This window comes from Aspergillus udagawae (genome assembly GCF_001078395.1).
Source record: "Aspergillus udagawae IFM 46973 DNA, scaffold_1, whole genome shotgun sequence".
Lineage (NCBI taxonomy): Eukaryota > Fungi > Ascomycota > Eurotiomycetes > Eurotiales > Aspergillaceae > Aspergillus > Aspergillus udagawae.
This window is the reverse complement of record NW_025091264.1, coordinates 1405001-1431523: the sequence shown is the minus strand read 5'-3', so window position 1 is coordinate 1431523 and position 26523 is coordinate 1405001. Positions and strand designations below refer to the sequence as shown.

The 26523-nt window shown below is 49.6% G+C and overlaps 9 protein-coding genes across 9 annotated transcripts in view; 5 read left to right on the top strand and 4 right to left on the bottom strand.

Annotated features, from left to right (window-relative positions):
• Positions 1-243: 243 nt before the first annotated feature.
• Positions 244-5619, bottom strand: Aud_000481 (putative Ras GTPase activating protein; the record flags this gene model as incomplete). The annotated part of the gene is made up of 3 exons (XM_043285990.1): positions 244-1133; positions 1196-1474; positions 1536-5619. The coding sequence occupies 3 exons, from the start codon at positions 5617-5619 to the stop codon at positions 244-246; spliced, it is 5253 nt and encodes a 1750-aa protein (XP_043141925.1).
• A 1666-nt stretch (positions 5620-7285) lies between these two features.
• Positions 7286-7795, top strand: Aud_000480 (DUF952 domain-containing protein; the record flags this gene model as incomplete). The annotated part of the gene is made up of 2 exons (XM_043285989.1): positions 7286-7570; positions 7679-7795. The coding sequence occupies 2 exons, from the start codon at positions 7286-7288 to the stop codon at positions 7793-7795; spliced, it is 402 nt and encodes a 133-aa protein (XP_043141924.1).
• Positions 7796-7869: 74 nt separating this feature from the next.
• Aud_000479 (oxidoreductase, short-chain dehydrogenase/reductase family) lies at positions 7870-9205 on the bottom strand (the record flags this gene model as incomplete). The annotated part of the gene is made up of 6 exons (XM_043285988.1): positions 7870-7907; positions 7973-8127; positions 8188-8553; positions 8609-8809; positions 8866-8985; positions 9051-9205. 6 exons carry the CDS (start codon positions 9203-9205, stop codon positions 7870-7872), a joined length of 1035 nt encoding a protein of 344 aa, XP_043141923.1.
• Positions 9206-10080: 875 nt separating this feature from the next.
• Positions 10081-11984, top strand: Aud_000478 (putative IMP dehydrogenase; the record flags this gene model as incomplete). Its single annotated transcript, XM_043285987.1, has 3 exons — positions 10081-10270; positions 10331-10639; positions 10843-11984. 3 exons carry the CDS (start codon positions 10081-10083, stop codon positions 11982-11984), a joined length of 1641 nt encoding a protein of 546 aa, XP_043141922.1.
• Positions 11985-12702: 718 nt separating this feature from the next.
• On the top strand, positions 12703-13916 carry Aud_000477 (NUDIX hydrolase; the record flags this gene model as incomplete). The annotated part of the gene is made up of 3 exons (XM_043285986.1): positions 12703-12764; positions 12901-13253; positions 13312-13916. 3 exons carry the CDS (start codon positions 12703-12705, stop codon positions 13914-13916), a joined length of 1020 nt encoding a protein of 339 aa, XP_043141921.1.
• Positions 13917-14254: 338 nt separating this feature from the next.
• On the top strand, positions 14255-14801 carry rps21 (40S ribosomal protein eS21; the record flags this gene model as incomplete). The annotated part of the gene is made up of 2 exons (XM_043285985.1): positions 14255-14286; positions 14567-14801. 2 exons carry the CDS (start codon positions 14255-14257, stop codon positions 14799-14801), a joined length of 267 nt encoding a protein of 88 aa, XP_043141920.1.
• Positions 14802-15615: 814 nt separating this feature from the next.
• Aud_000475 (phenylalanine--tRNA ligase subunit alpha) lies at positions 15616-17226 on the bottom strand (the record flags this gene model as incomplete). Its single annotated transcript, XM_043285984.1, has 2 exons — positions 15616-15709; positions 15764-17226. 2 exons carry the CDS (start codon positions 17224-17226, stop codon positions 15616-15618), a joined length of 1557 nt encoding a protein of 518 aa, XP_043141919.1.
• A 3687-nt stretch (positions 17227-20913) lies between these two features.
• tcsC (putative two-component osmosensing histidine kinase (Bos1)) lies at positions 20914-24930 on the top strand (the record flags this gene model as incomplete). Its single annotated transcript, XM_043285983.1, has 1 exon — positions 20914-24930. One exon carries the CDS (start codon positions 20914-20916, stop codon positions 24928-24930), a length of 4017 nt encoding a protein of 1338 aa, XP_043141918.1.
• Positions 24931-26100: 1170 nt separating this feature from the next.
• The window catches only part of Aud_000473 (putative extracellular threonine rich protein), a gene marked incomplete at both ends in the record, with an annotated part of 2440 nt that continues 2017 nt past the window's right edge, over positions 26101-26523 (bottom strand). The window contains one exon of the mRNA XM_043285982.1: positions 26101-26486. Coding sequence (XP_043141917.1) covers positions 26101-26486 — 386 coding nt within the window. The remainder of the gene's footprint in view (positions 26487-26523) is intronic.

Genomic DNA, 26523 nt, shown 5'->3' with positions numbered 1-26523 from the left:
TTGAAGCAGAAAGAAGGAGGGTTGATCAGGCATGAAGTGGATATCGCTGGTAAGAAAGGGTCATCATCAACTAAAGCATGCTGAACGGGCTCATATCCGCAGATGAGGAACCACAATACTGGAGGAATAAAACTGAATGAGGGACGGAAGCAACAAAAATCAAACAGACGTCAGTAGGGAGATTTCGGGATAAATCCTGCTGAACTTATCAATCCGGTCCCGCCGAGTACCCCATCATATCAATCATTCGTTATAGAACTTTCTCATAATCAGATGCAAGAAAAGATTCACGTTGACTCGTAAGTGCCCATCGAAGAAGTCCATAAACTGCATGTTGTTGAACTGCGCTTGCAACAAGTCGTCCAAGGGCACCTGAGCGTTTGCCCCCGGGACCATCATGGGACCACTACTGCCATCGAGGGTGAAGACACCGACTTCATTGCTAGATATTGTGAGGTCGACGCGGTCCCATTGGCGCTCCGAGTAGCCCTTCCAGTAAACCAAAACGCCCTTGTCAGCGAGGTTCCGGGCCGAGTACTTGTAGGAGCCGAACTTGAACACTTTGCCGGACTTCTGAAGCTCGCGTTGGTGGTCCCATTGTTTGGTAAATGGCATGAGGAATCGCTTCTTGCCTTTCTTGTTCTGCAAGGTCACCATCGCCTGCTCGATGTAGTCGTTGTAGGTTTTGAGCTGCTGTTCTAGCCAACCGGCTTGATCGTTGAGACGGCCCAGGGTAAGACGTGCGCTTTCCACTTCCCGCTGCCGTTGAATTCTACGGCGGTGCTTAGTGCGAATATCAATAGCAATGGCATTGAGGAGGTCTTGATAATGGTTGTCACGGCGAATCTTGCCGGTCCGCTCAAGCTGGAGAATGTTCTCAAGTGCAGTCCGTTTCAGCTCGGAGTATGTCATGGATGCGATATCAACCAGAGTGCTCGCCTCAGAGTATGCGCTTCGCTGGCTGGTAGTCGCGGTTAACTCGTCCCGTACCAAGGTCATCCATCGTTCTTCGTCCTCTTCGGTGGGTGGTTTGACCATAATTTCCATGAGATTGGCGCCCGTCTGAACCCTAATGATGTAGAGGACACATCGTTTCGTTTCCATGAAAAGCGCTTTGACATCTGCTTCGGGATCTGGGAGGTTTTCCCGTTAGTCGATAGTCACAGACATATGCTTGATAACAACCACAACTTACCTTCTACTTGCGCAAGCTTGGGATTTAACGTCAAATTGATTTCCGAGGAATTGACGCTCATCAGTTCATTTTCGTTGGTCTTCACGTTTCCGAGATCGCGGATTATCTCCCTTAGAATATCGTCGGGGTGTGGACAAATATAGTTGATCTCAGACGCAACAAGTTGGTGGATCGAAAAAATGTCGGCCATCTTGATGTACAGCGTGGGCTTAGTCTTCGCGTAAAGATCGTTGAATTCGTCAATGTCGAAATACTCTTCCGCATCTTGTACCGAGACCACTATATCTGAGTTAGCTCCTGCGCGATACTGCTCATGTACCTAAAAAAGGAGCAAGCTTACTGTCGCCCCAAATTTGGCCGAGTCGTTGAATTGAATCGGCAACATAGCTGTTCAATGGCTGCAGGTAGACATTCTCCGTGCCAAACAGTCTTCCGGAGGCAACCTGAGCGACAACCTTGGCTATCTCAGAGAGATTTCTCTTCTGTTCCTGCGTGAGACCACGATCTATGACACCATATTTCTCTGGTTCAACCATGGCAGGCTGGAAGTAGTTTCTCCAGACCCAGTGACCGACGGCCTGGAGGATGAAGCCAGGATCCTCTCCTGGGAACCGGGAAAGGAGGCACTCGTACATCTGTTGGGAGATATAACGAATTCCAAAGGGCATGCGATAGAGGAGTTCTTCGAGCGCAGTGAAGAATTGGTCTGCAATGTCACGCAGATCCTGCAGATTTTGGATAAAGGTCGCTCTCGTTTCAGGATCTCTGATGGCCTCCTCTCTGGGAAGGTCCAGTGGCCGCCGACTTCTCCTGCCGGTACGGAGTTCTTCGTTATTGATCGCCGAACGGTAGATTTGGATGGGGTCGCTTTCCAGGTCCAGCTCTGGATTCTCAACCACGTTTTCCTTTACAAGTGGCCCAAGGACATCGCGCATGAATTTTCGATCCCGAGGAGATTTGATGTATGATGCGAATAACTTGTTCCAGAACGAGTTACAGCGGAGATATTCATGCAACGAATCAAAACTTTCAATCTCCTCCTTCGCTGAGCGGGATAGCAACTTGATGAGGTAGTACTCCTCACGTCTCTTCTGGGAATAACCGAAGAGCCCCATCATCAAGTGCCTTATTCTCTCATACTCTTTTTCCGGTGTGTTGAGCTCTCGCAGTCTGCGGAAAAGCTTGGCGAGATACTGAGATTGTGTTTGCAGGAGAAAGAAGAGCACTTGATAGTGCTCCAACTTTTTCCTGGATGTCTTATTCAAGGCTTTGAGGTCAAATGGGTCTTTTGACGAGATGTCTGCATTGGACAAGAGGCTGCCAACATGGCCTCCAAAATGCTTCTGATGTTTGACGACTTCGTCCAGCGTAATCTTGTTCTTTACCAACAGAGCAATCTTGATGTCCAGTTGACTGATATATTGTTCGGCCAGCTCATTTTGCCGGACCTGTTGCACGACCAATTTTCTGAGTCGCTCGAATTCGATCTCCTCATCAAAATCGAATTCGCTGTCGTTCAAGAGATGCACGAATCCTTTGACTGTATTGACTGGGGGGTTTTTGCCGGTTGTGAGGCTCTTGTATGCCTGACCCTGGATTCTGCCTCGCACAATGCTCTGCGCCTTGATGACCCTTTCCATGTTGGCCCGATAATATTGACGCTTTTCTTCGAACTTCGATCTGATGATATGTCCGCGCATGCGAGATTGGAGGTCGGTGATCAGTTCCTCTTCGGCCGCTAGATCAGCCAAATCCTGGCCGACGTCGACCCGAACGATCATCGCTCGTATATGCGCCTGCAGCTGGCTAACCTCGTCCTCACAATTTTCCAGCTCATCAAGAACAGCTCCAACTCTGATTCTCAGAATTGCAGCTCTTGAGAGAGCTTGAAGATCCACAATCATGTGTTCCTGTGCTCGGAGGGCTTCTGCGTCGGCTTCCAGGCGAATTCTTAGGATAGAAGCTCGGGCCGCGGACTGTAGCTGCAGAACTGACCCTTCCTCTTGCACCAACGCCGCTTTCTGAGCGCCCAGAGCGTCCCGTACACCTTTTGCTCGAAGAATACTCTGGAGTCCAATGATTGAGAGAGTGTGCTCCCCTAACGCTTGTCGAAGAGAGTTCAGGTGTCCCCTCACAGCTTCACCACGGACAAAAGCCTGCAGAGTTATGCATTCATTCTCTGTCTTTGCAAGTGCGTCGGTGAGTTGGGAATAGCGGTCTCTGGCCGCCAGAGCTCTAGCTCCGGCTTGAATTGATATCACGGACGGGATCTCTTCAGCGAGAGAACTCTTCAGCTGAATTATGGCTTTACGTGTCAACATTCCTCGAATCGCAGCTTGCAACTGTTGCACATTATCTCCGGTGTTCTTGATGTCATCTTGTTGAGCGCTCAATTGCCGCCGGAAATGAGCACCGCGAATGAGCGATTGGAGTTGCGTAATTCCGTCTTCAGCGCATTGCGTCTCGTCGTGTTGCTTTGATATCAATATCCGACAAAGAGCGCCTCGCACAGCAGCTTGCAATGCGATGACTCGAGGCTCTGTGGCTCGCGTGTCTTCGTACACGGCGCAAACTTTTTTCCGTTGCAGGGCGCCTCGAATAGCCGCTTGAACCTGCTTGATGCCTGACTCTTCTTTCCGCGTCCGACTCCGGAGGTACTGGACTTGAGTTCTTGCCTTTGCGCCTCTGATGAGAGTCTGGAGCCGCAGAACATCAAGCTCCTGAGCTTGGCACCATTCCCTATCACCTTGCTGGCGGGATCGTACAATGAATCCTCTGCAGGCCGCCTGCAAATTTACTGCAAAAGACCGCATGCTTAGCCGATATTGAATGACCTGACGGGCCCAGTCGCCACGGAGTCTGGACTGCAGATCGACGAGGAAAGGTTCAAAATCCCACAGTTCATTCATGACATTGCCAAGCTTCAACCGCAACATCGCGCCCTTGATCTGAGCCTGAAATTCGGTAATTGACATTTCATTCTCGTGGAGTTCGCGCTCGATTCGCTCTTCTTCGGTTTCAGGTTCTGGCTCTGGTTCTGGCTCGGGCTCTGCACCAAAGTTCGCAGCCATGCCAGAGAAGCTGGGCATGCTTACTCCTGACTTGTCGAGCCCCTTTTGCGTTTGTTCGAGCTCATGGTGCTCGAACTCGAGTTGGCCGACAAGGTTTCCCATGCGAAAGTCCACCAGACCTTTCTTGAAGAGCAACCATGACAAAGCGTGCACGCAGTGGATGACCTTCGGAATGTTCTTCTTTTCGTACAAATCAATGAGTTCGAACCTGAATAGCTCGGGTAACTCGACCTCGTCTAAAAATCGAAAGAACAAGGCTATATTGTCGGAGTGTCGGTACTGCAATTTCGGGTGCCTGAATATTCGGAATGTTCGGTTAGGATACATCGCCTGCACGACTTCTGCGAGAGTAACGCCATCTCTGAGGGCTTCCTCCAGTTGGACGATTGGTGGGATTTGCTTCTGAATGACCTCTTCGATCCATTCCTTGGCTTCTCCGATGTGGCAAAGATACTCGTACGCCTGCAAAAATTGACGTTGTTTATCCATCCAATTGCCAGCCGCCCAGGCGGACGCATTCTGCTTTCGAGCAGCCCTGGAGCCCTGCGCGCCCGCAACAGAACCCGCGCGCTTCAATCGTCGTCGTCCCTGTAAGCCCACTACAGACGGACTGTAGGTTTCGAGAGCAAACTCCTCAGTCTCACCCGATTTGGCGAACTTGGACAAGGTACGGAGGTGGCCCGTCGATGACTTCTTGAAAGTCTCTAACTCTGGTGTTGAGAGAGTCGTCGTAAGAGGTGGTGGAAGTGGGTTAGACAGGCTATGGGAGTGATGTGGTCGCATATGCGGTCGAGAATGAGGTGAAACGGCGTGAGGAGATCCTGGCTGTACGGAGTTCCTTCTCGGAGGGCTTTGAGAATTGAGTGACTGCCGTTCGCTCAGTCGGTCGCTCTCCAAACTGTGTGGGTGGCGTGAATCAGGAGTTTGAGGGCGGTTTTCCTTCCAATACTGTGGATTATCGACGGTTTGACTTCTCGTATGCCGATATACAGATGTTTTATTCGTCGGAGGGGCCGCATTAGGAGCCTGGGGAAGTGGTCGCAAGGAACGCCGGACATTCTCATATGTTGTCGCCGCGCTCGTCAAGCTTCCCCCTTCAGAGGTGTCTTTCACCATTGTCCCCAATGTAGTCGAGTTTAATTCACTTTTGCCTCGTCGGTGGCCGGTCCGGGAAGCAGACCCTATGGACGCATTTGACGAGACGGTACTGGTTCGACTGGGAGCTTGCGAATTTGACGAGAGAGAGTAGACAGATGAACTTGTGGATGCGGTCGAGCCATGTCGGAGCGGGCTCGAGGTATGTTGCGGAAGATCGGTCTGTGTGCGGCGTGGAAAAATTGGCTGACTCGCCATCACTGATGACGTTGCGTGTGCAAGAATGCAAATATCAAGAGAAATGGGGAATTTTGAACTTCAATTGGCCGCATGCCTGCTTCGTAAAGCAGAAGCAGTGCTGTAACTGTAAGTTGACCGAGTATCAAATGCGCAATAGTACCTGACTACTTTTGGTTGAGACGGGAATGTTTATTCAAGGGAGGGACCGCATTGCCCTATGGCAACCGAAAGTATTGGGCGGGTAGATCGGGGTTGATATAGAAACGTAGTGGACGTAATGTAACGCCGCTCTCTTTGCAGAAGAGGAGCGTAAAAGAATCGAAAGCGGGAGAGAAATTGTAAATATGGAAAGTGAAAAATAGGAATCAACAACGATAACAAATCGATTCGACCGCTCGGGAGATGTGAACGCAGGAGGGGGGAAGAAATAGAATACAGAGTAGAGAATAGATGAGTATGGTGGGATGAGAAGGCGCTACTTAGGTACCTTTTTTCACTTGGATAATGGCCTCCACAGAGATACCTGATCTTGATGTCCCAGCCTCCTCTGTATCTCTGTCAAGTCTCAAGGAAGCAAGCAAGCAATGGCAGGGAAAACAAATCTCCCGATTGGGTATGGTTGGCTCCATCAGGTGACTGTGCCACACCTTTTTCGTCCATTTATGGTAACTATCGTCATTCTTTCCAGCCACAGATCGTTTCACGTGTAGCCCACTTATGGCACATTCACGATCCATCGCTTCTGCTTATTAAGTGTCAACTATGATAAGTTAACTACTATCCACAAGTACTCCAGCTGCACGTGTGATCAGTCCAATACACCAATCTGATAGCATGATTACATCCAAGATTCAGTCATTATTCGAGGGAGTTTGCTCACTTTGGTACTATGGCACACTGGAAGATTATGGATTGTTCGGGATGACCGATGGAGGCAGGGATCCTCTGCGGGGCTTATCACGATCTCCCACTCTGGTTCACCCGTGCAACCGGGAACATATTATTATTATTATCATCAAGATGACATGCAGTCATAGATCCGATGGGGCCAGAGCGTCTCTAGTCTCTCGGTTCTCTCTAACTAGTCTTTAGAGTTTTGTCACTTCTGTGGAGGACAATTGCCTGTAGGCCAGAGGTACTAAGGAGCAGTAGTTAACTAACGGACAGATGGTTCAGTTACACAATGATGGTGGCTGGCTGAAAAGACTTTTAAGTTAGTCCAGCTCTTTCCAATAAAACAAAGGAAGACCATCATATGCATATATCGCAGCAAAGAAACCAAAGGATGCACCATCTTGAGTAGAAAATCGTTTTGTTACCATGTAGACGCTCTGACTGCTGCGTTGACACGCGTTTGACCAAGAGGTGCGAGTTTCGTATGGAGAAGTGCGACTGGGTTACCATCGGATAAAGCCTAGAGAATCTGCATTTTAGTTCGTCGGATGATATCTCATCTTCTGATTAGAATTTGTAATTCCATGTAGAATCTAAAGAGTCAATCATCGCCAACACCCCGGGATCGCGGGGCTGAGTCCATTACCCGTCCGTTCGTCGTTGACTGGAAGAACCCCACCTGTCCATCGGACCGAATTATATTGTACACACATCAATCTTTCGGATACTCAACACTTACCTGCCTATGAACGATAAGACTCAAAGAGGAATTCATCAGAGCAACTTAATAATGACAGAGTCGTTGCCATTCTACCTCTACAAACTGGTTCCCTCCACGTCCCCAGTCCGGGAGCCTCTTCCCGAGCGCTTACCCGTCAGCCAACTCGACCAGGAGTCGGGCTTCATCCATCTGTCAACCGCCTTGCAAGTTCCAAACACATTGAAATACTTCTTCAAGGACGAGCCGTTAGTCTATGTACTGCGTATAGAATTCGATCGAGTCATGGACGACATTAGATGGGAGTCGCCAGATGGAAAGGTTTGTGGGCCGCGACCCGATGAAGGTCTTTTCCCGGTAGGTTCTATCCTTTTCCTACAAGACGTAACCTCTGCCTTTTCCTCGATTCATTGTGACCTACTACTCAAAATCGGAGGCCGTGAGAATATCTACTGATTGTCCCAGCATCTATATAATGGGCTGAAGCTGGGAAAACACGAGGTTGAGAGTATTGCGGTTTGGACGAATGAGGCTGGGTGGGACAAGGCGATCTCACAGGCGAAACCATGGCTTTTGTATTAAAATCAGAACGACTTGGTCAATTACGATGCAGACTAGTTTTGACATGTCCAAACTCTACTCAGGAATCCCTCGGATTAATCACCCAAGGGATAACAATGCATGACCTGCCCGTCTGCACAATTCTCAGTTGACTCGTCCTAATCCAAAACCTGAGCCAGAAGCAAAAGGCACACTTACAGTAAAGCGCAGCGTCGGCACTGGCAAGGAACACGAAAGTAGTCGCTACTTCACTTGGCTCACCGGGTCGACCCAGGGGAGTCTTTGAGCCCCAGTTGGCCATCTGTTCAGCTTCCCTAGTGTCGGCCTGGATCGGGGTGTAGATAGAACCAGGGCTGTTGAATGAGGCGATTAGCTAAGTATTGTGTGGAAGAGTTCAACTGTTGGTCACTCACGCAACAGCATTCACTCGGATACCCTTGGGAAGCAGCTGAGACGCTAGAGATTTGGTGAACCCGACAATGGCACCTTTCGTGGCCGCATAGTCCACCATACTGCTTGAACCTCGGAAGGTCACGACAGATGTGGTGTTTATGATGCTATTGATATAAGAACGATGAGTTGATTGCGCACACTGCAGATCGAGGAATACTAACGAGTCGCCCTTTGACAGGAATGGCAGAGCATATTTCGTCAGAGCCATCATCTGGATGATATTGGTCCGGAAGATATCCTCCACCTTATTCAGGTCGATATCCGCGAAGTTCTTATTCATATACTGTTTTGAGGCATTGTTGATCAGGACGTTCAGTCTCTGGAACCTGCCCTCGTATCAGTCGGTGCAATATGTGCCGATTAACAGAGTCCTGTGGTTACTTGTTCATATGCTCCTCCACGGCCCTTCGACACGTATTGTGATCTCTGAGGTCTCCAGCGATAAGTAGACATGACCTCTTCTCGAGTTCAATGGCTCGCTTGGTCTCTTCAGCGTCATCCTTTTCTTCAGGAAGATGGACAATGGTGATATCGGCCCCTTCACGTGCCATAAGGATGGCAACAGCTCGGCCAATCCCGGAGCTATACACTCGTCAATATTGTTCGTTGAGTAGCGCACCTAAAGCTGATCGACATACTCTCCGCCGGTGATGAGGACCTTCTTGTCCTTCAATTTGCTAGAGCCTACATACTCAATAAAGTGTCCTCTTGACTCCAGTTTCGTCGCTTCGCTGGGAGGGACCATATGCTTTTCAAGTCTAATGATCATGTGCTTAATACCAGAGCAGTTAAGGGTCACACAAGGAGGTTACGAAATACTGACCCCGGTTTCTTCTGACTTTGTGGTGCCTGGGGCGCTTGAAAAGCACCTTCCTTGCCCATCTGTGATGCCATTTCGAAGTGATCTGCTAGCTTGATGTAGATGACTGAGAATTTTGCTCGAGCCTTCGCATCGGAAGGTTGAGTAGGCACCACCATTGCGAGTTCTTAAATATCACACTGCACCAGGTCTGCTGTCACTCTGGCGTCACCGTGTCGCAAGTTGGCTATGTAATATACAGTCGAGCGCAGTTCATTCTACATGGATTAGTACCTTACGAACTCTCCCATTTGTGAACAGGGTGTATGTTGTTATCATTCGATCTAGGTATGTTGCTATGCTATGTCTTATGCACGACCTCCCCTTCCTGGCTGATATGTTCCTGGCTGACATGTTCAGACAAATATGACCACCTGTAGGTCCGGTGATCCAGACTGATTGCCGAAGCCAAGCTGAGCTAAAGCATAGTATAGGTTTCGTGTCTCAGTGCATCACAAGAGGCACCTACTAGCAGCTACCCTGAGGCGAGCAGCTATTGTGTGTGCATTACATGACCAGATATCAGAGGCTACTCTAACTATTAGGGTAAGTCCTGTCATGTATAGTTGAATCCAGGGGCCCAGTATATACCATACGGAGTACAATCCTTCAAGTCTCTGCGCGTCGAATCACATCCAGTCGGGACTATGGCAAGATTATCAAATGCGATTATCAAGCAATATGTCGCCCCTCAGGCTCACCGCCTTAAGAGTTTTCGTTAAACAGCCAATTATAATAACAGCTCCGCAATTAGCACTTTGGCTATACCATTTCCGGTATAACACCTGCCAGGATTAGCTTGTGCGGCAGACTGTCAAAAGGCAATTTTTTTCCCCTCGAGATTTTCTCTTTTTTTCTTTCTTTCCTTTCTTTGGGAAAGGAAGACTTTCTCCATCAACAGAACGTTTCTATCGTCGATCTGTTGATTATTTTGATCTGATATCCGTCTCTGCGAGTTACGATAGAAACCGTAGAGTCTGTCTTTATATACACAATGCCCATCGCCAACGGTGACTCGCTCGGCCGCGCCATGAAGGCAGAGATCCAGGATTACACCAAGGCCCTGGAGGTCCTGGAAAAGGAATACACTACCAGAGACGGCCTTGATGTTGATACCCTTCTTGATTCGGACAAGCACGGAGCATTGACTTACAATGATTTCCTGATCCTGCCTGGTTATATCGGTAAGATTATGGAAACTTCGTCTTTTACGTGAAAGGACCGTTTGTTCATGATCATGACAGGCTTCCCTGCTTCCGATGTTACTCTTGATACTCCCGTCACCAAGCGTGTCTCGCTGAAGGTTCCTCTTCTCTCCTCTCCCATGGACACTGTTACCGAGCACAACATGGCTATCCACATGGCTCTTCTGGGTGGTCTGGGTGTCATTCACCACAACTGTTCCCCCGAAGATCAGGCCGAGATGGTCAGAAAGGTCAAGAGGTACGAGAACGGCTTTATTTTGGACCCTGTGGTTCTCTCCCCCAAGGCCACCGTTGGAGAGGCCAAGGAGCTCAAGGCAAAATGGGGCTTCGGAGGCTTCCCCGTCACTGGTAAGTGCATACTTCTTCTTCCTCTCAGCTGTCACCCCTACATGATGATTTTCCATCTTATCTCTTATAACTTTCGTTCCACTGGAGCAACGAGAGTTGCGATGTAGAGAAACGATTCTATCTGACAACGACGACGCATAATGACTTATCTTCATCACAACCACTGTCTGCAAGCCATTATCTAATTTGTGATTCTGTAACAGAAAACGGAACTCTCCGCTCCAAGCTCGTCGGTATGGTCACATCCAGAGATATCCAATTCCACACCAACCTCAATGACCCGGTCACCGCAATCATGTCTACCGACCTTGTCACCGCACCTGCCGGCACCACTCTGGCCGAGGCCAACAACGTTCTTCGTAGCTCCAAGAAGGGAAAGCTTCCCATCGTTGACGCAAACGGAAACCTTGTCTCTTTGCTGTCTCGCAGTGATCTGATGAAGAACCTCCACTACCCATTGGCGTCTAAGCTACCCGACTCGAAACAGCTGATCTGTGCTGCTGCTATTGGTACTCGTGAGGAGGATAAGCACAGACTCAAGCTTCTTGTCGAGGCTGGTCTTGATATTGTCATCCTGGACAGCAGCCAGGGTAACAGCATCTACCAAATCGAGATGATCAAGTGGGTGAAGAAGACATTCCCTGAAATTGACGTTATCGCCGGTAACGTCGTCACTCGGGAACAAGCCGCAGCTCTGATTGCAGCTGGTGCCGATGGCCTGAGAATTGGCATGGGCAGCGGCAGTGCCTGTATTACCCAGGAAGTCATGGCTGTCGGTCGTCCCCAGGCCGTTGCCGTTCGCAGCGTCTCTTCCTTTGCTGCCCGCTTCGGAGTTCCTTGCATCGCCGACGGTGGTATTCAGAACGTTGGCCACATCGTCAAGGGTCTCGCCATGGGTGCCTCGACCGTCATGATGGGAGGTCTCCTGGCCGGTACCACCGAGTCTCCCGGTGAATACTTCGTGAGCAACGAAGGCCAGCTTGTCAAGGCCTACCGTGGCATGGGAAGTATCGCTGCCATGGAGGACAAGAAGGCCGGTGCTGGTGGCAAGGATAGCAAGGCCAGCAACGCTGGTACTGCTCGTTACTTCTCCGAGAAGGACCGTGTGCTTGTCGCTCAGGGTGTCGCTGGTTCCGTTCTCGACCGTGGTTCGGTCACCAAGTTTGTCCCTTACCTTGTTGCGGGTGTCCAGCACTCTCTGCAAGACATTGGTGTCAAGAGCCTTGACGAGCTCCACGACGGTGTCAACAAGGGCACTGTTCGTTTCGAGATGAGAAGCGCTAGTGCCATGGCCGAAGGTAACGTACACGGTCTGCACAGCTACGACAAGAAGCTCTACTCGTAAAGGGCTTTGTTAGATGTGAAAAGCGTAATTTCTCATTACGTCTCTTCTCTCTCAGGACGTGTCAGTCAGGCTATGTTCACATGATGATATACGCTTGGTATGAAAGTAAAAATTGGGCATGATGGTTTTGGAGTTTGACATGGAATGCACTTCGGATGATTATTTTCTTCAACCACAATGTTGCTGTTCGTGTAATTATGCTTGCCATCAGGCAGTTCATTTATGAATCAAAAAGGAAAAAATCCTAAAATATATGCAAACTATTTGTCTTTGTAGGCTTTAGACTATCATGACTAATGACTTAGACAGGCGTCCTGCATGAGAATTGCGCGGGGTAAAGCAGAAGAAGCCTAGGTTCCATCCTTCATTGCCAAGGTTAAGGTACCGATCCCCTGGAAACAACCCAGGCACCATAACCTTACCAAGTGGTACCGATCGTTCCTTAATACTTCTCAAAGGAAGCAGGGGCATAACGCGCCTTCAGTGGCGCTCGTCTCTCATGGTCACCAAGGCATTCCTTTCTGGGCCCTTCAGCTCAACCTCCCGGTTCATCTACAGATCTGGCCAATCGTTCGACCGTCGGCTAAGCTTGGTCCGAGGTCCACGCTCTAGGTGTATACAAGTACTACTGGTGCCTTGCATCTGTCGACGCGCAAGGTCGGACTTTAGAAACGTCTCTTCTGCGGTGAAATCATCGCAGTCCACTGGATCGCACAAAATGGCAGCTAAAAAGGGTGATCGACCCAAGGCGACACCGCCGATACCGAGGCCGAGCTCAAGGTTAGTACATAATAAGCCCCTTGCTTCTCTTGATACCATCGGTGATGTGCATTTGAAGCCACCGATTACGTTTTATAAGCAGTGTTGGATCGATGAAATTATCATAACTTGCAATTCTACAGCTAACATGCGACAGCGTCGTACTCATCTCGCCCAAAAATGAAGTCCTGTTACTGCATCGCGTCAAGACATCAACTTCATTTGCCTCGGCGCATGTATTTCCTGGAGGAAATCTGTCTGCCCAGGACGGAGAATGTCCCGCGGTGGAGGATCCAAAGAGGCACGAGGATGCGCCATGGTACCGCAATGCTGCCGTGAGGGAACTGTTTGAGGAGAGCGGTATCCTGCTGGCGAGAGACAAGAACACAGGCGTAAGGCTAGCTGTACCCGAGGCAGAGAGAGAAAGAGGAAGACGAGCCATCCATCAGCATGAGATGACGTTTGCCGAGTGGTTGAAGAAGCAGAATGCTGCAGCAGTACCAGATATAGGTGCGCTGTTCTCAAGGAGTTCCATAAATACAGACATGTTCAGCTGATGCAGCTGCAGAGCCTTTGATCCCGTTCACGCGATGGATTACCCCTACTAATGTCCCCAAACGATACTCCACACAGATGTACCTCTACTTCCTGCCTCTTCCAGTCGAGTCAGACCTGTCAGTACTGAACGAGATTCCCGCCGAAGGGGAGAGGGAAGAAATTCAAGTTCCTACGAGCGATGGCGGGATCGAAATAACAGAGGCCATGTTTCTGCCTGCAGCAGAATGGCTGCGAAAGGCTCAAAGCGGCGAGGTCATCATGTTCCCTCCGCAGTTCCTTCTGTTACATCTAGTGTCGCAATTCCTCGACAAGGAACCGCGAGCGACGGCTTCGCTCGAGGAACTGAGAAACAGACGAGCAGAATTGGTGGAGTTTGCCCATTCGGGAACACCGCCCTGGACGGAGAAATGTATCTCTCCTAAGATGCTCAAAATGTCCTCGGATGGACGGACTGTGTTAGCATTAGATCATCCCGGACCGGAGTTGGAGGGCACGAATCGGGCTGGGGAGCCGGACCGGGTGGTATATGTACAGTTCAAGCAGGGGGCTGCTCGAAAACTCGATGTTCGATGGAAGAAGGACGTATTTGCAGAGCAGGAGAAGAGCAGTCTGTAATGACGCTGGACATAGCATCATAGAGAGGAAGAGCAACATGTGAAGCTCACTTGAGAAGAGCCCGAGTCATTTAACGCTATCCCGCTTTGGGCCTTAGCACCTTGGTACTCCGTAAAATAGGTATTGTTCCTGGTAAAATACCGTTTGGCACAGACGCCACACGCCACAGCATTGGCACCGCCACACGAGAAAATCGCAGCCCTCGATAAAGGATCACATGACCCACACAACCCGCTCGATTCTCAGTAGATTTTCACGAGAGTCCGCCAATTGAACCCGCCAGCGCACCTCCGTCTTCTTCACCGTCGTCGACCTCAAGAACTTCACCAAACGCCAAAATGGAGAACGAAAAGGGAGAGATCGTCGATCTGTACGTGAATACTAATGTCCTTCGCTGTTTGCGCTTGAACTGGTTTTATGGTTGTCTGGGAGCCGAGAAATGACTTTGCGACTTGGAACAATGCACAAGAGGAGTAGAGCAATCTGGAGGAAGTCTCAGCCTTCATCAAGCGATTGTTGCAGGATAATCCTTTTTCGCAGAGTTTCTTCCCGGTTTCCGGAAACCAGCAGGAGCAGGAGATAACCGTGAACCAAAAGCATTGAATATTGCAAAACGCACAGGACTAACCCTTCTCTTTCTTTTCCAACAGCTACGTCCCCCGCAAGTGCAGCGCCACCAACCGCATCATCAAGGCCAACGACCACGCCTCCGTCCAGATCTCCATCGGCAAGGTCGACGAGAACGGTCGCTACACCGGCGAGAACCAGAGCTATGCTCTCTGCGGCTTCATCCGTGCCCGTGGCGAGAGCGATGACTCCCTGAACCGCCTCTGCCAGCGTGATGGCTACGTCCGCAACGTCTGGTCTGCCAGCCGCCAGCGGTAAACGCGAGGTATCTTTTTCTGGTGTTTGGGTGCCTGACCTGACGGCTTGGTTGGATGTAAGTGCTACAACTGTTGTATCATATTTAAAGAATTGCGTGCTGATTTGGATGTCGGTGCGGATAGGAAAAGACGTGCCGTTAGATGAGTTACGTCTGGGAGTTGATGTCCAAAAATCATTTTCTTTTTCCATGAGTCAATGAAGACTAAAGAAATTCCATCCAATTCAATCCAGTCAGCCCATCCATGCATAGGATTCTCATAGCTTCCCTTCCCCAGTCTTGCCGTCATTGGCTCAATTGGCTTGCTGTATCATGATACGACGACGATGTTCAGGATCAGCGGTTTCCTTACTGTAGTTTTCTTTGTCCTTCTCGGTTTTCCATCCCATCCGGCACATCAAGGCTTCCTCGTCCACGGAATCGGATTGCCTATCGGACAGGTATGCATCTGATTTCATCCCATGAGCGAGGAGGTAGAAAGTAATCATCCAGCCGAACATCAGGATCCGCCTACTGAAGAGCCACTGTTGCAAAGAACATGCGCTGGGGCACAGATACGGGTGGGACATACCATCTTTCGTGCTTCTTACATATGTAGTCCTACATTCTAGATTTGATAAGCGAAATGGTTTGAATTAACGTTTTGTAGAATTCTATTCCTTTATGATCATGCATCATTTCGTAGCCCGTTGAAGAAAAAAATTGTAACGTTTTCTGTCTGTTTTCGATAACTCTAAAACGAATCCAGGATATCGAGCTGAATGCTATTTTCTTTCCCCGTAATATTTCCAACACATCGAGGCACCCTCTGTCCACTTAGTCCTTCTCCAGTCGCACGGCAGGATTGGTCTCGATGAAGTTGAGGTCGACTTTGTGACCAAGAAGTTCTCGAATATTGCTCACTCCGTATCTGCGACAACATGTCAGTTCATGGAATCGAAGAGGAAAGTACGGCAGCACTCACTTAATCATGGTTGGTCTCTCAAGACTTAAACCCCATCCGTAGACTCTCATGTCCTTGGGAATGCCCATGGACTCCAGCATCTCTGGTCTGAACATACCACTGTTTCCAATCTCAACCCACTTGCCCAGTCCTTCGTGGTAACCGAAGATCTCCATACTGGGCTCGGTGTAAGGGTTGTAGGCGGGCTTGAAGCGCAGTTGGTGGATACCCATCTTTGCGAAGAAGACCTCCATGAATCCAATCAGACCACCCAGGGTGAGACCGAAGTCAGCAATGACACCCTCAATCTGGTGGAACTCGGCCAAGTGAGTAGCATCGACGGCCTCGTTGCGGAAGACTCGGTCGATACTGAAGTACCTTGCCGGCCGCGGGTTCGCGGCGAGTTTGTGCAGGACGTAGGTCGACACCGACGTGGTGTGGGTACGGAGAACCAACCGAAGGGCTTCGTCTGCGTTCCAGGGGTAACGGTAGCCAATCGAGCCGTACTTTCCGTTCTCGTGGACCTGGCGCACGTTCTCCCAGTACTCCTTGTAGTCAAGGGGCTTCGCGGAGGTCGCTGCCGAGGCGGGCTGACTGGATTTCAGACGGTGGGGATCGTTCAAGGGATCCTCACGCGGAGGGTCGGCGGTGGCAGGGTCTGCAATGTAGAATGTATCTTGTAGATCACGGGCGGGGTGTTGCTGAGGGACGTAGAGGGCGTCGAAGTTCCAGAATCCCGTCTCTACGAAGCGGTTGGTGGGCATCTCCTCGAAACCCATCTCAAAGAAAATATTCCGGAACTCCTGTCGCACCTTGTTGAGGGGATGGAGGGCACCGGCCGGGGTAGGAGCACCCTTGGCCTTGAAGTTGTACGGCTTCAGCGTAGCCGTCTTCCATGATCCGTTTGCGAGCATCTCGGCCGTCAGATCGGTCTCCTCCTTGACAAATTCTTTGGCGAACTTGGGGCCCTTCGAAACCCGGAAGGTAAAGGCCTTCTGCAGAGCGATCAATTTCCGACGCTTGAGGTCCGCAATGGCCTTCTGGTCGTTCAAGGTCTGCGTGTTCTTGACGGTCAACAGCTGCTCTTGGGTCTCGTCGACGATGGACTCGGTGTTCGCCCGCAACACATCCTTGTCCTTCTTGATCCAGCCTTTCTTGAATGCATTACCCTGGCCGACCTTGGCGTTCTCTTTTCCGACAATGCCAGGCAAGTCACCAATCTTCAATCCGTCCATGGCCGCCAATACGGCCTGGAAGACCTTGGCTTCGTGACTGCCATTGGCAGCGATTTCCTCACCCTCCTGGGTCAAAGCAATGATTTCCCTTTCAATTGTTTCATATTCGACCATATTCCGCGAGGCGAGACGGTCGAGCGCACTCTTAATGTTTAGTGAGGGGGCAGAGGGGAAGGCTTTGTCGGAGAGGATTGGACCGTCGGACGCGGACAGGGCGGCCAGGATGGGGTTTGTCAAATCGGACGCCATGGCTGCAGCCGTATGAAGCGGATAGCAGAGGTCGAGAGAAAGGACTGCGTGGCGGGGACCGTAACGAGGACTCTGGGATATCACTCACCGTGCCACTACCCACTACTAAATTGTGACTCTTTTCGGGCCCTCTTACGGGAGACAGCTGAAACCATAGACGCATTCACGTGACGCCATCAAGGTACCCCGCCATCATCACAATTACTCATCATCAGCATAAGCCTTTACCTAGTCTTGTGCATCAACATCAATTATTTTGCATCTGAGTTCTGTTATCATCCATAGATGACCATGGATCCATGATATCATCTTCGTGTATACTAATTTGGTCCTAGCTTCCCTGTGTCTCTACTGTCTAGGCCATGAGACAAGGATCGACCCTGGGGTAATGATCCCGCTACACATTCCGCAGAATGCTTGAGAATCGACATCCCTACAAGCCAGGCAACAGACTGATCTAGCCCCAGTCTCAGTTGCTTGACAGCCTTGTCCTCATGATCTTGCGGGTAATGCGTGTGCTCTCAGCCACGTAGCAAATTTCCAAGGCACAGTCATTCCCGGTGACTGGTATGAAGGCGATTCATATGAAGCGTTTCGCGGCGACTTGATTGCTCCATTTCCTTGTATGGATTGGTTTGAAATTCCGACAAGTCATACCTTTCGACTGGACAAACGTTTTTTGAAATGATTCAATGGCTTTTACGGTGCTTGGAAGTCGACACAGGGAACAATCTATTGAAAACGTCGGACTTGTACCTTGGCAGGAATTGAGAGACCAGAAACAGGAATCGGGGCCTTGCACAAGATGGATCAGTCATCACTAAGAGAGATCAGGCGAGCAAGTAAGACAAATACAACGCAGGACTTCATGCTGCTCACTTCCGATTGGGACAATTTAAATTAATGCAGAGTTCCAAGATCTGACTCCCAAGGTGCCAGTAGGATCGTATGGAGGACAGCAGTACACTTGAATACTTACTGGTGGTGTAGTTTCCAGCCTCTACGTATTTCGTATCTGACATCTGGCAATGACAAATATTGCATGCTTATATGCATTCATAGATCTCAATCATTTGAGACTCGTATAGACACCTTAGGTACATGTGTACCAGGACAGCCCGCAATTTCAATTTTGGTATTTGATGCACTGGTAGGTGAGTGTAGGACCAGGCGGTTACGATTCTTCATTCACGCAAAAGTACCTAAGTACTTAGTTGCCTTGGTATTTTTGCCTAGTGTAGGCCCAGTCAGGAATAGTGCCACGGGGTCGCTTCGAGTTCACAAGCAAATTATACAATGCTGATTGGCTCGGATGATTCTAACGATGGGTTACCTTAGTGGGCCATTGGTAGACTTGGGCTAGTTTGGTTATCAATGAAGCCCCATATGGCAAGTAGAGTAGACTCTCTAGTCTGAAGGTGGTTTAGTGTTAGTGTTAGCGTCCAGTGAAACTTGGCCCTATCATGGAAGTAGAACAAAAACTGAGACGAGGTCGAACGGTTTTCTCCAGTGGATTCATTTTGCCACGCTCTGTTTGAGGACTGGAGAATGTGAAGGGCGGAGTAAAGCGGGTATTAATTTTGAATTCCCATTGTCTCTGTACGGTGTATGAAAAATTCTCTTCTTGTATTTTACTATTTAATCTAGTATTGAAGCTTTGAATTCAGCAGGAAATAAAGAGGCTCCCTAGCTACCTCCCTAGGTGTTTGTCTTCATGTTGAGGGTCATTTGAGCATTGTATATGGGAATACTCCATAAAATCATCCATTTCTACTCACCGTCCCGACGACGAAGTAAAGTGTGGTAGCCCAAAGAATGGACTGAACTCTAGCCAAGAACCAACTGGAGACACACATGGGGTTTTGGGGGGGTTGATCGTCGCAGTTCCTCTTAGTAGGCAACTATCTACAAGTTGTGGCCGTGGCTGTGGCTGAAAGGGAAGATCAGCACAGTGTAAATCATCCTTCAAATCCACCATAATTTCCGTACTTGAGATCAGTAGCGGGTTCTAACAGAGGAAAATATGGCAGAGCGGCACATATAGACTAGATAAAGAATGAAAAGGCTTGAACCCCGTTAAGACCCAGAGGAGTGATTGTGGCGCGGTCCAATGAAGATTTTTTTTTTTACAGTAGTAAAAGATACCTAAGATACCTTAGGTATTGACTGCCTGGGTTTGCTGGCATTATTATTGGTATTATTCATAGGAATTGAGCTAGCATCTTGCCATTCTTGGATATCAACAGCTTTCTACAGAGTATCAAGTCTAGCAATATTTACTCGTATAACCACTTTTAATGTTATTAAGGAATGACACTCATATGTCCTCCCTGCTCACCGGACAGCCGATGAATCCTCTGTAATGTCAAGCCCGTTGAAGCTTGGCCGGGGGTCACTGGAGATTTCCTAGATCTCTCTGGCGTAGACGCTAAATCCACTCAGATATCCCATTCCCACCCCCCAGGAAAAGGCGCCAACGAGGCCAAAACCAAGCAAGATCCAATCACATCATTTGCTGCCATACTGATAGACCCCTCAGTTGACCAGTTCCTCTCCCTCATCTTACTGTCCCCTCCGAGGCTCCCATCTGCTCTCGAAGTATTATCTATCTAGGTACGGAGTATTGTTCTCTTTTTCACGCGATAGTTTTGACGAGGCTGAGGCTCCTCTTCATCCTCGTTATCATGATTCATACTGAATATCATTCTCATTTTTGATATTTCTCTTTTTCCCCTTCTTGCCTGTGTGATCTTCCCGCACTCTCCTCTCTTCAACCTCCATCTGACAACTAAATTGCCTCCCCCTTTCGTTGCTGTATTTTTCCCCCACTACTCTGTACTGGCTTTGTTTTCCACTTACCATCCTAACTTTTTTTTTCCTTGCTCCGCGTCACAAACCCCTGTATTTTTCCCTCTCCGTGTCTGTCAGCGTGATCTCCGAATCCCATCACCCTCCCCTTCCCCTGTCCTGCCCTGTCCTGTCCTGTGCACAAATAATCCCAGGGAATCAATCTCCCAGAGAACTTGGAACGTTCTATCACTCGAGTGGGAGAACTCATCTCGTCTCATCTCCAGCTCATCGATTTCTAGATTCACAAGGCGAACACTCCATGTCGTCCTAGCAAATTTGCCTGTTTCTTCGTGTTAGTAACACGGCTTTCCGTCTGGTAGGTTCACCGTTTACTGAGTCTTGATGTGTCCAAGTCGTCCGGATCGACGTTTGTTGGCGTTTTCCTATTATGATTGTCGCTTATGATTGCCGCTTCATCTCTTCCCTTCTCTTAACCGTCACATCTTCCCTTCGAGGAGGCGACGGCGCTTCCAGATCCGCTTTTCTCCTTACCCTTATTCGCTTCTCCTTCTCTTCCCTCAACTTCGTTGTGTAGCAAGGCTGCCTAGCTCTGCTTGCTATCTCAGTTTGGCATATTACTCGAGCTTTTTTTTTTCTTCTCATTCGTCTTCTGGGTTCTTCCTCTGCTTCCTTTGCTTCCATGCGCTCGCGACTTTAACTGTCGTCTTTGACACCTTGATCCTTTTTATCTCCCTTTTTCCACACACTTTTCCCTCTTTCGAAAATTGTCCTTCTCACCTTGGTCCCTCGGCTTGACTTTCAGACCATTCACAATACGATACCCTGCCAATTTGGCTATCCTTATGTCCCAACATTGACAGAGTTACTTCAGGCACAATGGCTGGCGCAGACGAGACGCTTGCAGCCGCCTCTGCCATCCTTCAGAGCCTGGCCAGAGGCCCCGATGCTTCGATTTCCGAACCGAATTCTTCCCACACAACCACCAATGGCTGTGCTACAAAGTTCGCCAAATTACCAGGAGATCCTAGCCAAGCAAAGGCGGCATTTGAATTTGAGTTGGAGGCTTTGAGTCGACGTGTTCGCCATCTAGAGTTTCAAGTTGTCAGTCATCAACCATACCCCCGACCTGTCCCCGAGTTACCTTTGTCTTCCACCAAGAATTCTGATTTTCTGTGGCTTTTCGGGCTCCCTCGCCTGTCCTCTCATGAAGGAGCTGCTTCTAACTCTTCTTGCGGCATGCAGCAGGAAACTTCACGACGTCGCCAGAGAACAAGAAGAAACCGCCGTGAGGCGGAAGACAATGAAGCCGATGAGGCACTCGACGACGACGACAGTGATGGAGATGACGATGTAGACTCGAGAACTCGACTCGTTCGCGAGGAAGACATCAGTTATCTGCGGAATCATGTACAGAAACAGGCGGAGGAAATAAGCTTTCAAAAAGACATCATCGCTCAAGTTCGTGACGAGCTACTACAGCAGGAGGAGCACACGCGACGGGCGTTGACCAAGGTTGAAAATGAAGATGTGGTCCTGCTGGAACGCGAGCTACGCAAGCACCAGCAAGCCAACGAGGCTTTCCAGAAAGCCCTTCGTGAAATTGGTGGCATCATCACGCAAGTCGCGAATGGTGACTTGTCCATGAAGGTGCAGATTCATCCCCTTGAAATGGACCCCGAGATTGCCACTTTCAAGCGCACGATCAACACGATGATGGATCAGCTGCAGGTTTTTGGTAGTGAGGTGTCCAGGGTCGCCCGCGAGGTCGGGACGGAAGGGATCCTTGGTGGACAGGCTCAGATCACTGGGGTTCACGGTATTTGGAAGGAGCTTACGGAGAACGTCAACATCATGGCCAAGAATCTCACCGACCAGGTGCGTGAAATTGCGGCGGTGACGACGGCCGTCGCCCATGGCGATCTCAGTCAGAAGATCGAAAGTCGTGCTCAGGGTGAAATTCTGGAACTGCAACAGACCATCAACACCATGGTTGATCAACTGCGCACGTTCGCAACGGAGGTCACTCGTGTCGCTCGTGATGTCGGTACGGAAGGTGTCCTGGGCGGGCAGGCCCAGATCGAAGGCGTCCAAGGCATGTGGAATGAGCTGACTGTCAACGTCAACGCCATGGCCAACAATTTGACTACACAAGTGCGAGACATTGCGACTGTCACCAAGGCTGTGGCCAAGGGTGATCTGACACAGAAGGTTCAAGCCAACTGCAAAGGAGAAATTGCTGAGCTCAAGAACATTATCAACTCCATGGTGGACCAACTGCGGCAGTTCGCCCAGGAGGTCACCAAGATTGCCAAGGAAGTTGGTACAGACGGTGTTCTAGGTGGCCAGGCCACCGTCAATGATGTGGAAGGCACTTGGAAAGACTTGACTGAGAATGTCAACCGAATGGCAAACAACCTGACCACCCAAGTCAGGGAGATCGCCGATGTCACGACTGCCGTCGCGAAAGGCGATCTGACCAAGAAGGTCACTGCCAACGTTCAAGGTGAAATACTAGATCTTAAGAGCACCATCAATGGCATGGTCGACCGACTGAATACTTTTGCCTTCGAAGTGAGCAAAGTTGCCAGGGAAGTCGGCACAGATGGTACCCTCGGCGGTCAAGCCAAGGTCGACAATGTGGAAGGCAAATGGAAGGATCTCACAGACAATGTCAACACCATGGCCCAGAATTTGACGTCCCAGGTCCGAAGTATTTCAGACGTCACGCAGGCTATCGCGAAGGGTGACCTCAGCAAGAAGATCGAAGTCCATGCCCAAGGGGAGATCTTGACTCTCAAAGTCACGATTAATCACATGGTGGATCGTCTTGCGAAATTCGCAACTGAACTTAAAAAGGTTGCTCGTGATGTCGGCGTGGACGGGAAAATGGGCGGTCAAGCCAACGTGGAGGGGATTGCTGGAACATGGAAGGAGATCACCGAGGATGTCAATACAATGGCTGAGAACCTGACTTCGCAGGTGCGTGCGTTTGGTGAGATCACCGATGCCGCAACCGACGGCGATTTCACTAAGCTCATCACTGTCAACGCTTCCGGGGAGATGGATGAACTCAAGCGCAAGATTAACAAGATGGTCTCTAATCTCCGAGACAGCATTCAGCGTAACACTGCTGCCAGGGAGGCAGCTGAGCTGGCGAATCGTACAAAGTCTGAATTTCTGGCAAACATGAGTCATGAGATCCGGACACCCATGAACGGCATCATTGGCATGACACAACTCACTCTAGACACTGATGACCTGAAGCCTTACACGCGCGAGATGTTGAATGTCGTGCATAACTTAGCAAACAGCTTGCTAACAATCATCGATGATATACTCGACATTTCCAAGATTGAAGCAAATCGGATGGTCATTGAAAGCATTCCTTTCACAGTGAGGGGGACCGTGTTCAACGCCCTCAAGACGCTGGCTGTCAAGGCCAATGAAAAGTTCCTCAGTCTGACATATCAAGTTGACAATACTGTGCCGGACTATGTCATTGGCGACCCTTTCCGTCTGCGTCAGATCATTTTGAACTTGGTCGGCAATGCCATCAAGTTCACTGAGCATGGCGAGGTCAAGCTTACGATTCGCAAATCAGACCGAGAGCAATGTGCCCCCAACGAATATGCCTTTGAGTTTTCGGTCTCCGACACCGGCATTGGTATTGAAGAGGATAAGCTGGATCTCATATTCGACACCTTCCAGCAGGCAGATGGATCCACCACACGCAGATTCGGCGGTACAGGTCTCGGCCTTTCTATTTCCAAGCGACTCGTCAACCTGATGGGCGGTGATGTCTGGGTTACATCCGAGTACGGTCATGGCAGCACGTTCCATTTCACGTGCGTCGTGAAGCTCGCCGATCAGTCCTTGAACGTCATCGCGTCACAGCTCATGCCGTATAAGCATCACCGAGTTCTCTTCATTGACAAGGGCCAGAACGGTCTTCAGGCGGAGAACATCATTAAGATGCTGAAGCAGCTCGAGCTGGAACCTATAGTAGTGAGGAACGAAGATCATGTTCCACCACCAGAGATTCAGGATCCGTCAGGCAAAGAATCGGGTCACGCTTATGATGTTATAATTGTGGATTCGGTGGACACGGCTCGCTTATTACGGACCTATGATGACTTCAAATACGTTCCCATTGTCTTAGTCTGTCCCCTCGTTTGCGTGAGCTTGAAGTCAGCGCTGGATCTTGGTATCAGTTCCTACATGACCACACCATGTCAACCAATAGACCTCGGCAATGGTATGCTCCCAGCTCTGGAAGGACGATCTACGCCAATCACCACCGATCATTCCCGCTCGTTTGACATTCTGCTTGCGGAGGACAATGACGTGAACCAGAAGTTAGCGGTCAAGATCTTAGAGAAGCACAACCATAATGTCTCAGTTGTGGGCAACGGATTGGAAGCGGTGGAAGCCGTCAAGCAGCGTCGCTACGATGTTATCTTGATGGATGTACAGATGCCTGTCATGGGCGGTTTCGAAGCCACTGGTAAGATTCGCGAATATGAGCGAGAGGCCGGCCTTTCTCGCACACCTATCATTGCACTCACTGCGCATGCCATGCTGGGCGATCGCGAGAAGTGTATACAGGCTCAGATGGACGAATACTTGTCAAAACCTCTGAAACAGAACCAAATGATGCAGACGATCCTCAAGTGTGCAACCCTGGGCGGTTCACTACTAGAGAAAAGCAAGGAGTCCCGACTTTCCAGCAGTGGCGAAATCCATCACTCTGAAGCGAAGCGTCCTGGTATGGAGACAAGGTCCATCACAGCTTCAGGGTCCATCAATCGTGGCTTCTCGAGCCCCGCGGCTGCGAAAGATGATGAGATCGCCATGGAACGGGTCAGTGGTTACCGCTCTCGAAAAGTTGTATGAGAAAGCAATCGCTCATTGGACTTTTAGGCCCTGCTACGATCGAACAGCTCGTGAGACGTTGTGAAGAGACACTTTCCCATTTTCTGCTTCCTTGGCGTCAACAGCCTTGATGCGAACATATACCCATATCGTTTGCCCGCTTGAAGGATTTGTTCTTTGCCTTAGCAATTTTTCCGCCTTTCGCTTCTTTTCCAGAGGTTATCGTCTCTTGCTGCAATCGTTCTCTGTGATCGAGCCATCTACCATCCTTCGCCTTCAAATGCTTCTTTCTGCTCATTGATCTATCCTATCCGGAACCCATCTGCTTTGCATAGGCTCCTCGCTGGCGTTGTGACGACGCCTATACAATGACTTTTTTTTTCCTTTATTCCCTCTCACATTGCCCATATTCACAACCTGATTCTATTTCGGTCTTTATCTGTTGAAGCTTTATGTAAGGTGTCCGGCGCATGGAATCCATTGGCGAGGTTTTTATTTCGCATTTACTTGCGGCTTAAGATGAAAACAATGTGGGCCAGCTGATATGACGATGGAGATTAGAGAGTAGCATTCTCCGCGAGAATCCTACTTTTCGCTGCATATTTCCGACTATCCAAACGAGATTCCCTTGTTCACAATCCTCTCGAAACCTATCACCTATGTTCCATGCATATCTGCGTCGAAGCGTTGTTCCTTCTTCGTTCCTATTATTCTACCTGTACTGTATCTAATTTCTAAATTCGGGCAGGCGAGTTCCCCGTGTTGAAGTCTACTGGCTTCGACTTGGTCTGCGTCTCTGTCTTCTTCGTTCCGATTCCCCTACTATGAGAATTGTTTTCGCACGTACGAATTCGAACAGTTTGATAACACTGTCGCTACCGAGGGAGAATGCAGAAATATCACATCGCGAGAACAGCCCCTTTCTATTTGTTACACAGCCTGTGCTTTGTGATGCTTAAACTGGATAGCCGCTTGCTAGAGACCGCTTTTTTAGTATTATCTGTTTAGATCTGACCTTAAGATTTGATTGTTTCGAATATAACCGAAAGCCTGTATAATCTGACCATGACAACGCGGACTGGATGCAATTGCTCTAAGAAGGGACCAAACAGCCCCCCCCCGATTACCTGGGACTCATTTTCCTCTCAAACTACGGTATGGTGATGAGATCGTAATTTAAGACGGACATTTTCAAGTCCGACGGCGGAACACAATAGGATTCGCCTTGAGTTTATCGGGCCGGGCGAGGTCTGTCTTTTCTGCCACTGTCCGCTTCTTTGGATCAACAGCGGGAGTAGGCTGCGGTGTCCTTGCTCCGATCACTGTGCTCGTGGTTGCCGGACGTGTAGCCGTATTCCCTTGTGTTTGCGGAGGGAGAGGGCGGCTAGGAAGAACGGATAACGTTTGGACGACTTGGATGGTGGTGGTAGTAGAGGTGGCAGTGCTACTTCCGCCGGGTATTACAGCTGTTAGCGCTCCCCCTGCTGCTGCTCCGCCCGGTGCTGCTGCTCCGCCAGGTAATGATGTTCCACCTGGTGCTGCTGCTGTTCCACCCGGCCTGGTCAGCGTGGCAAAGCCTGTAGCAATAGTAGGAGTTAAGACAGACACGCCTCC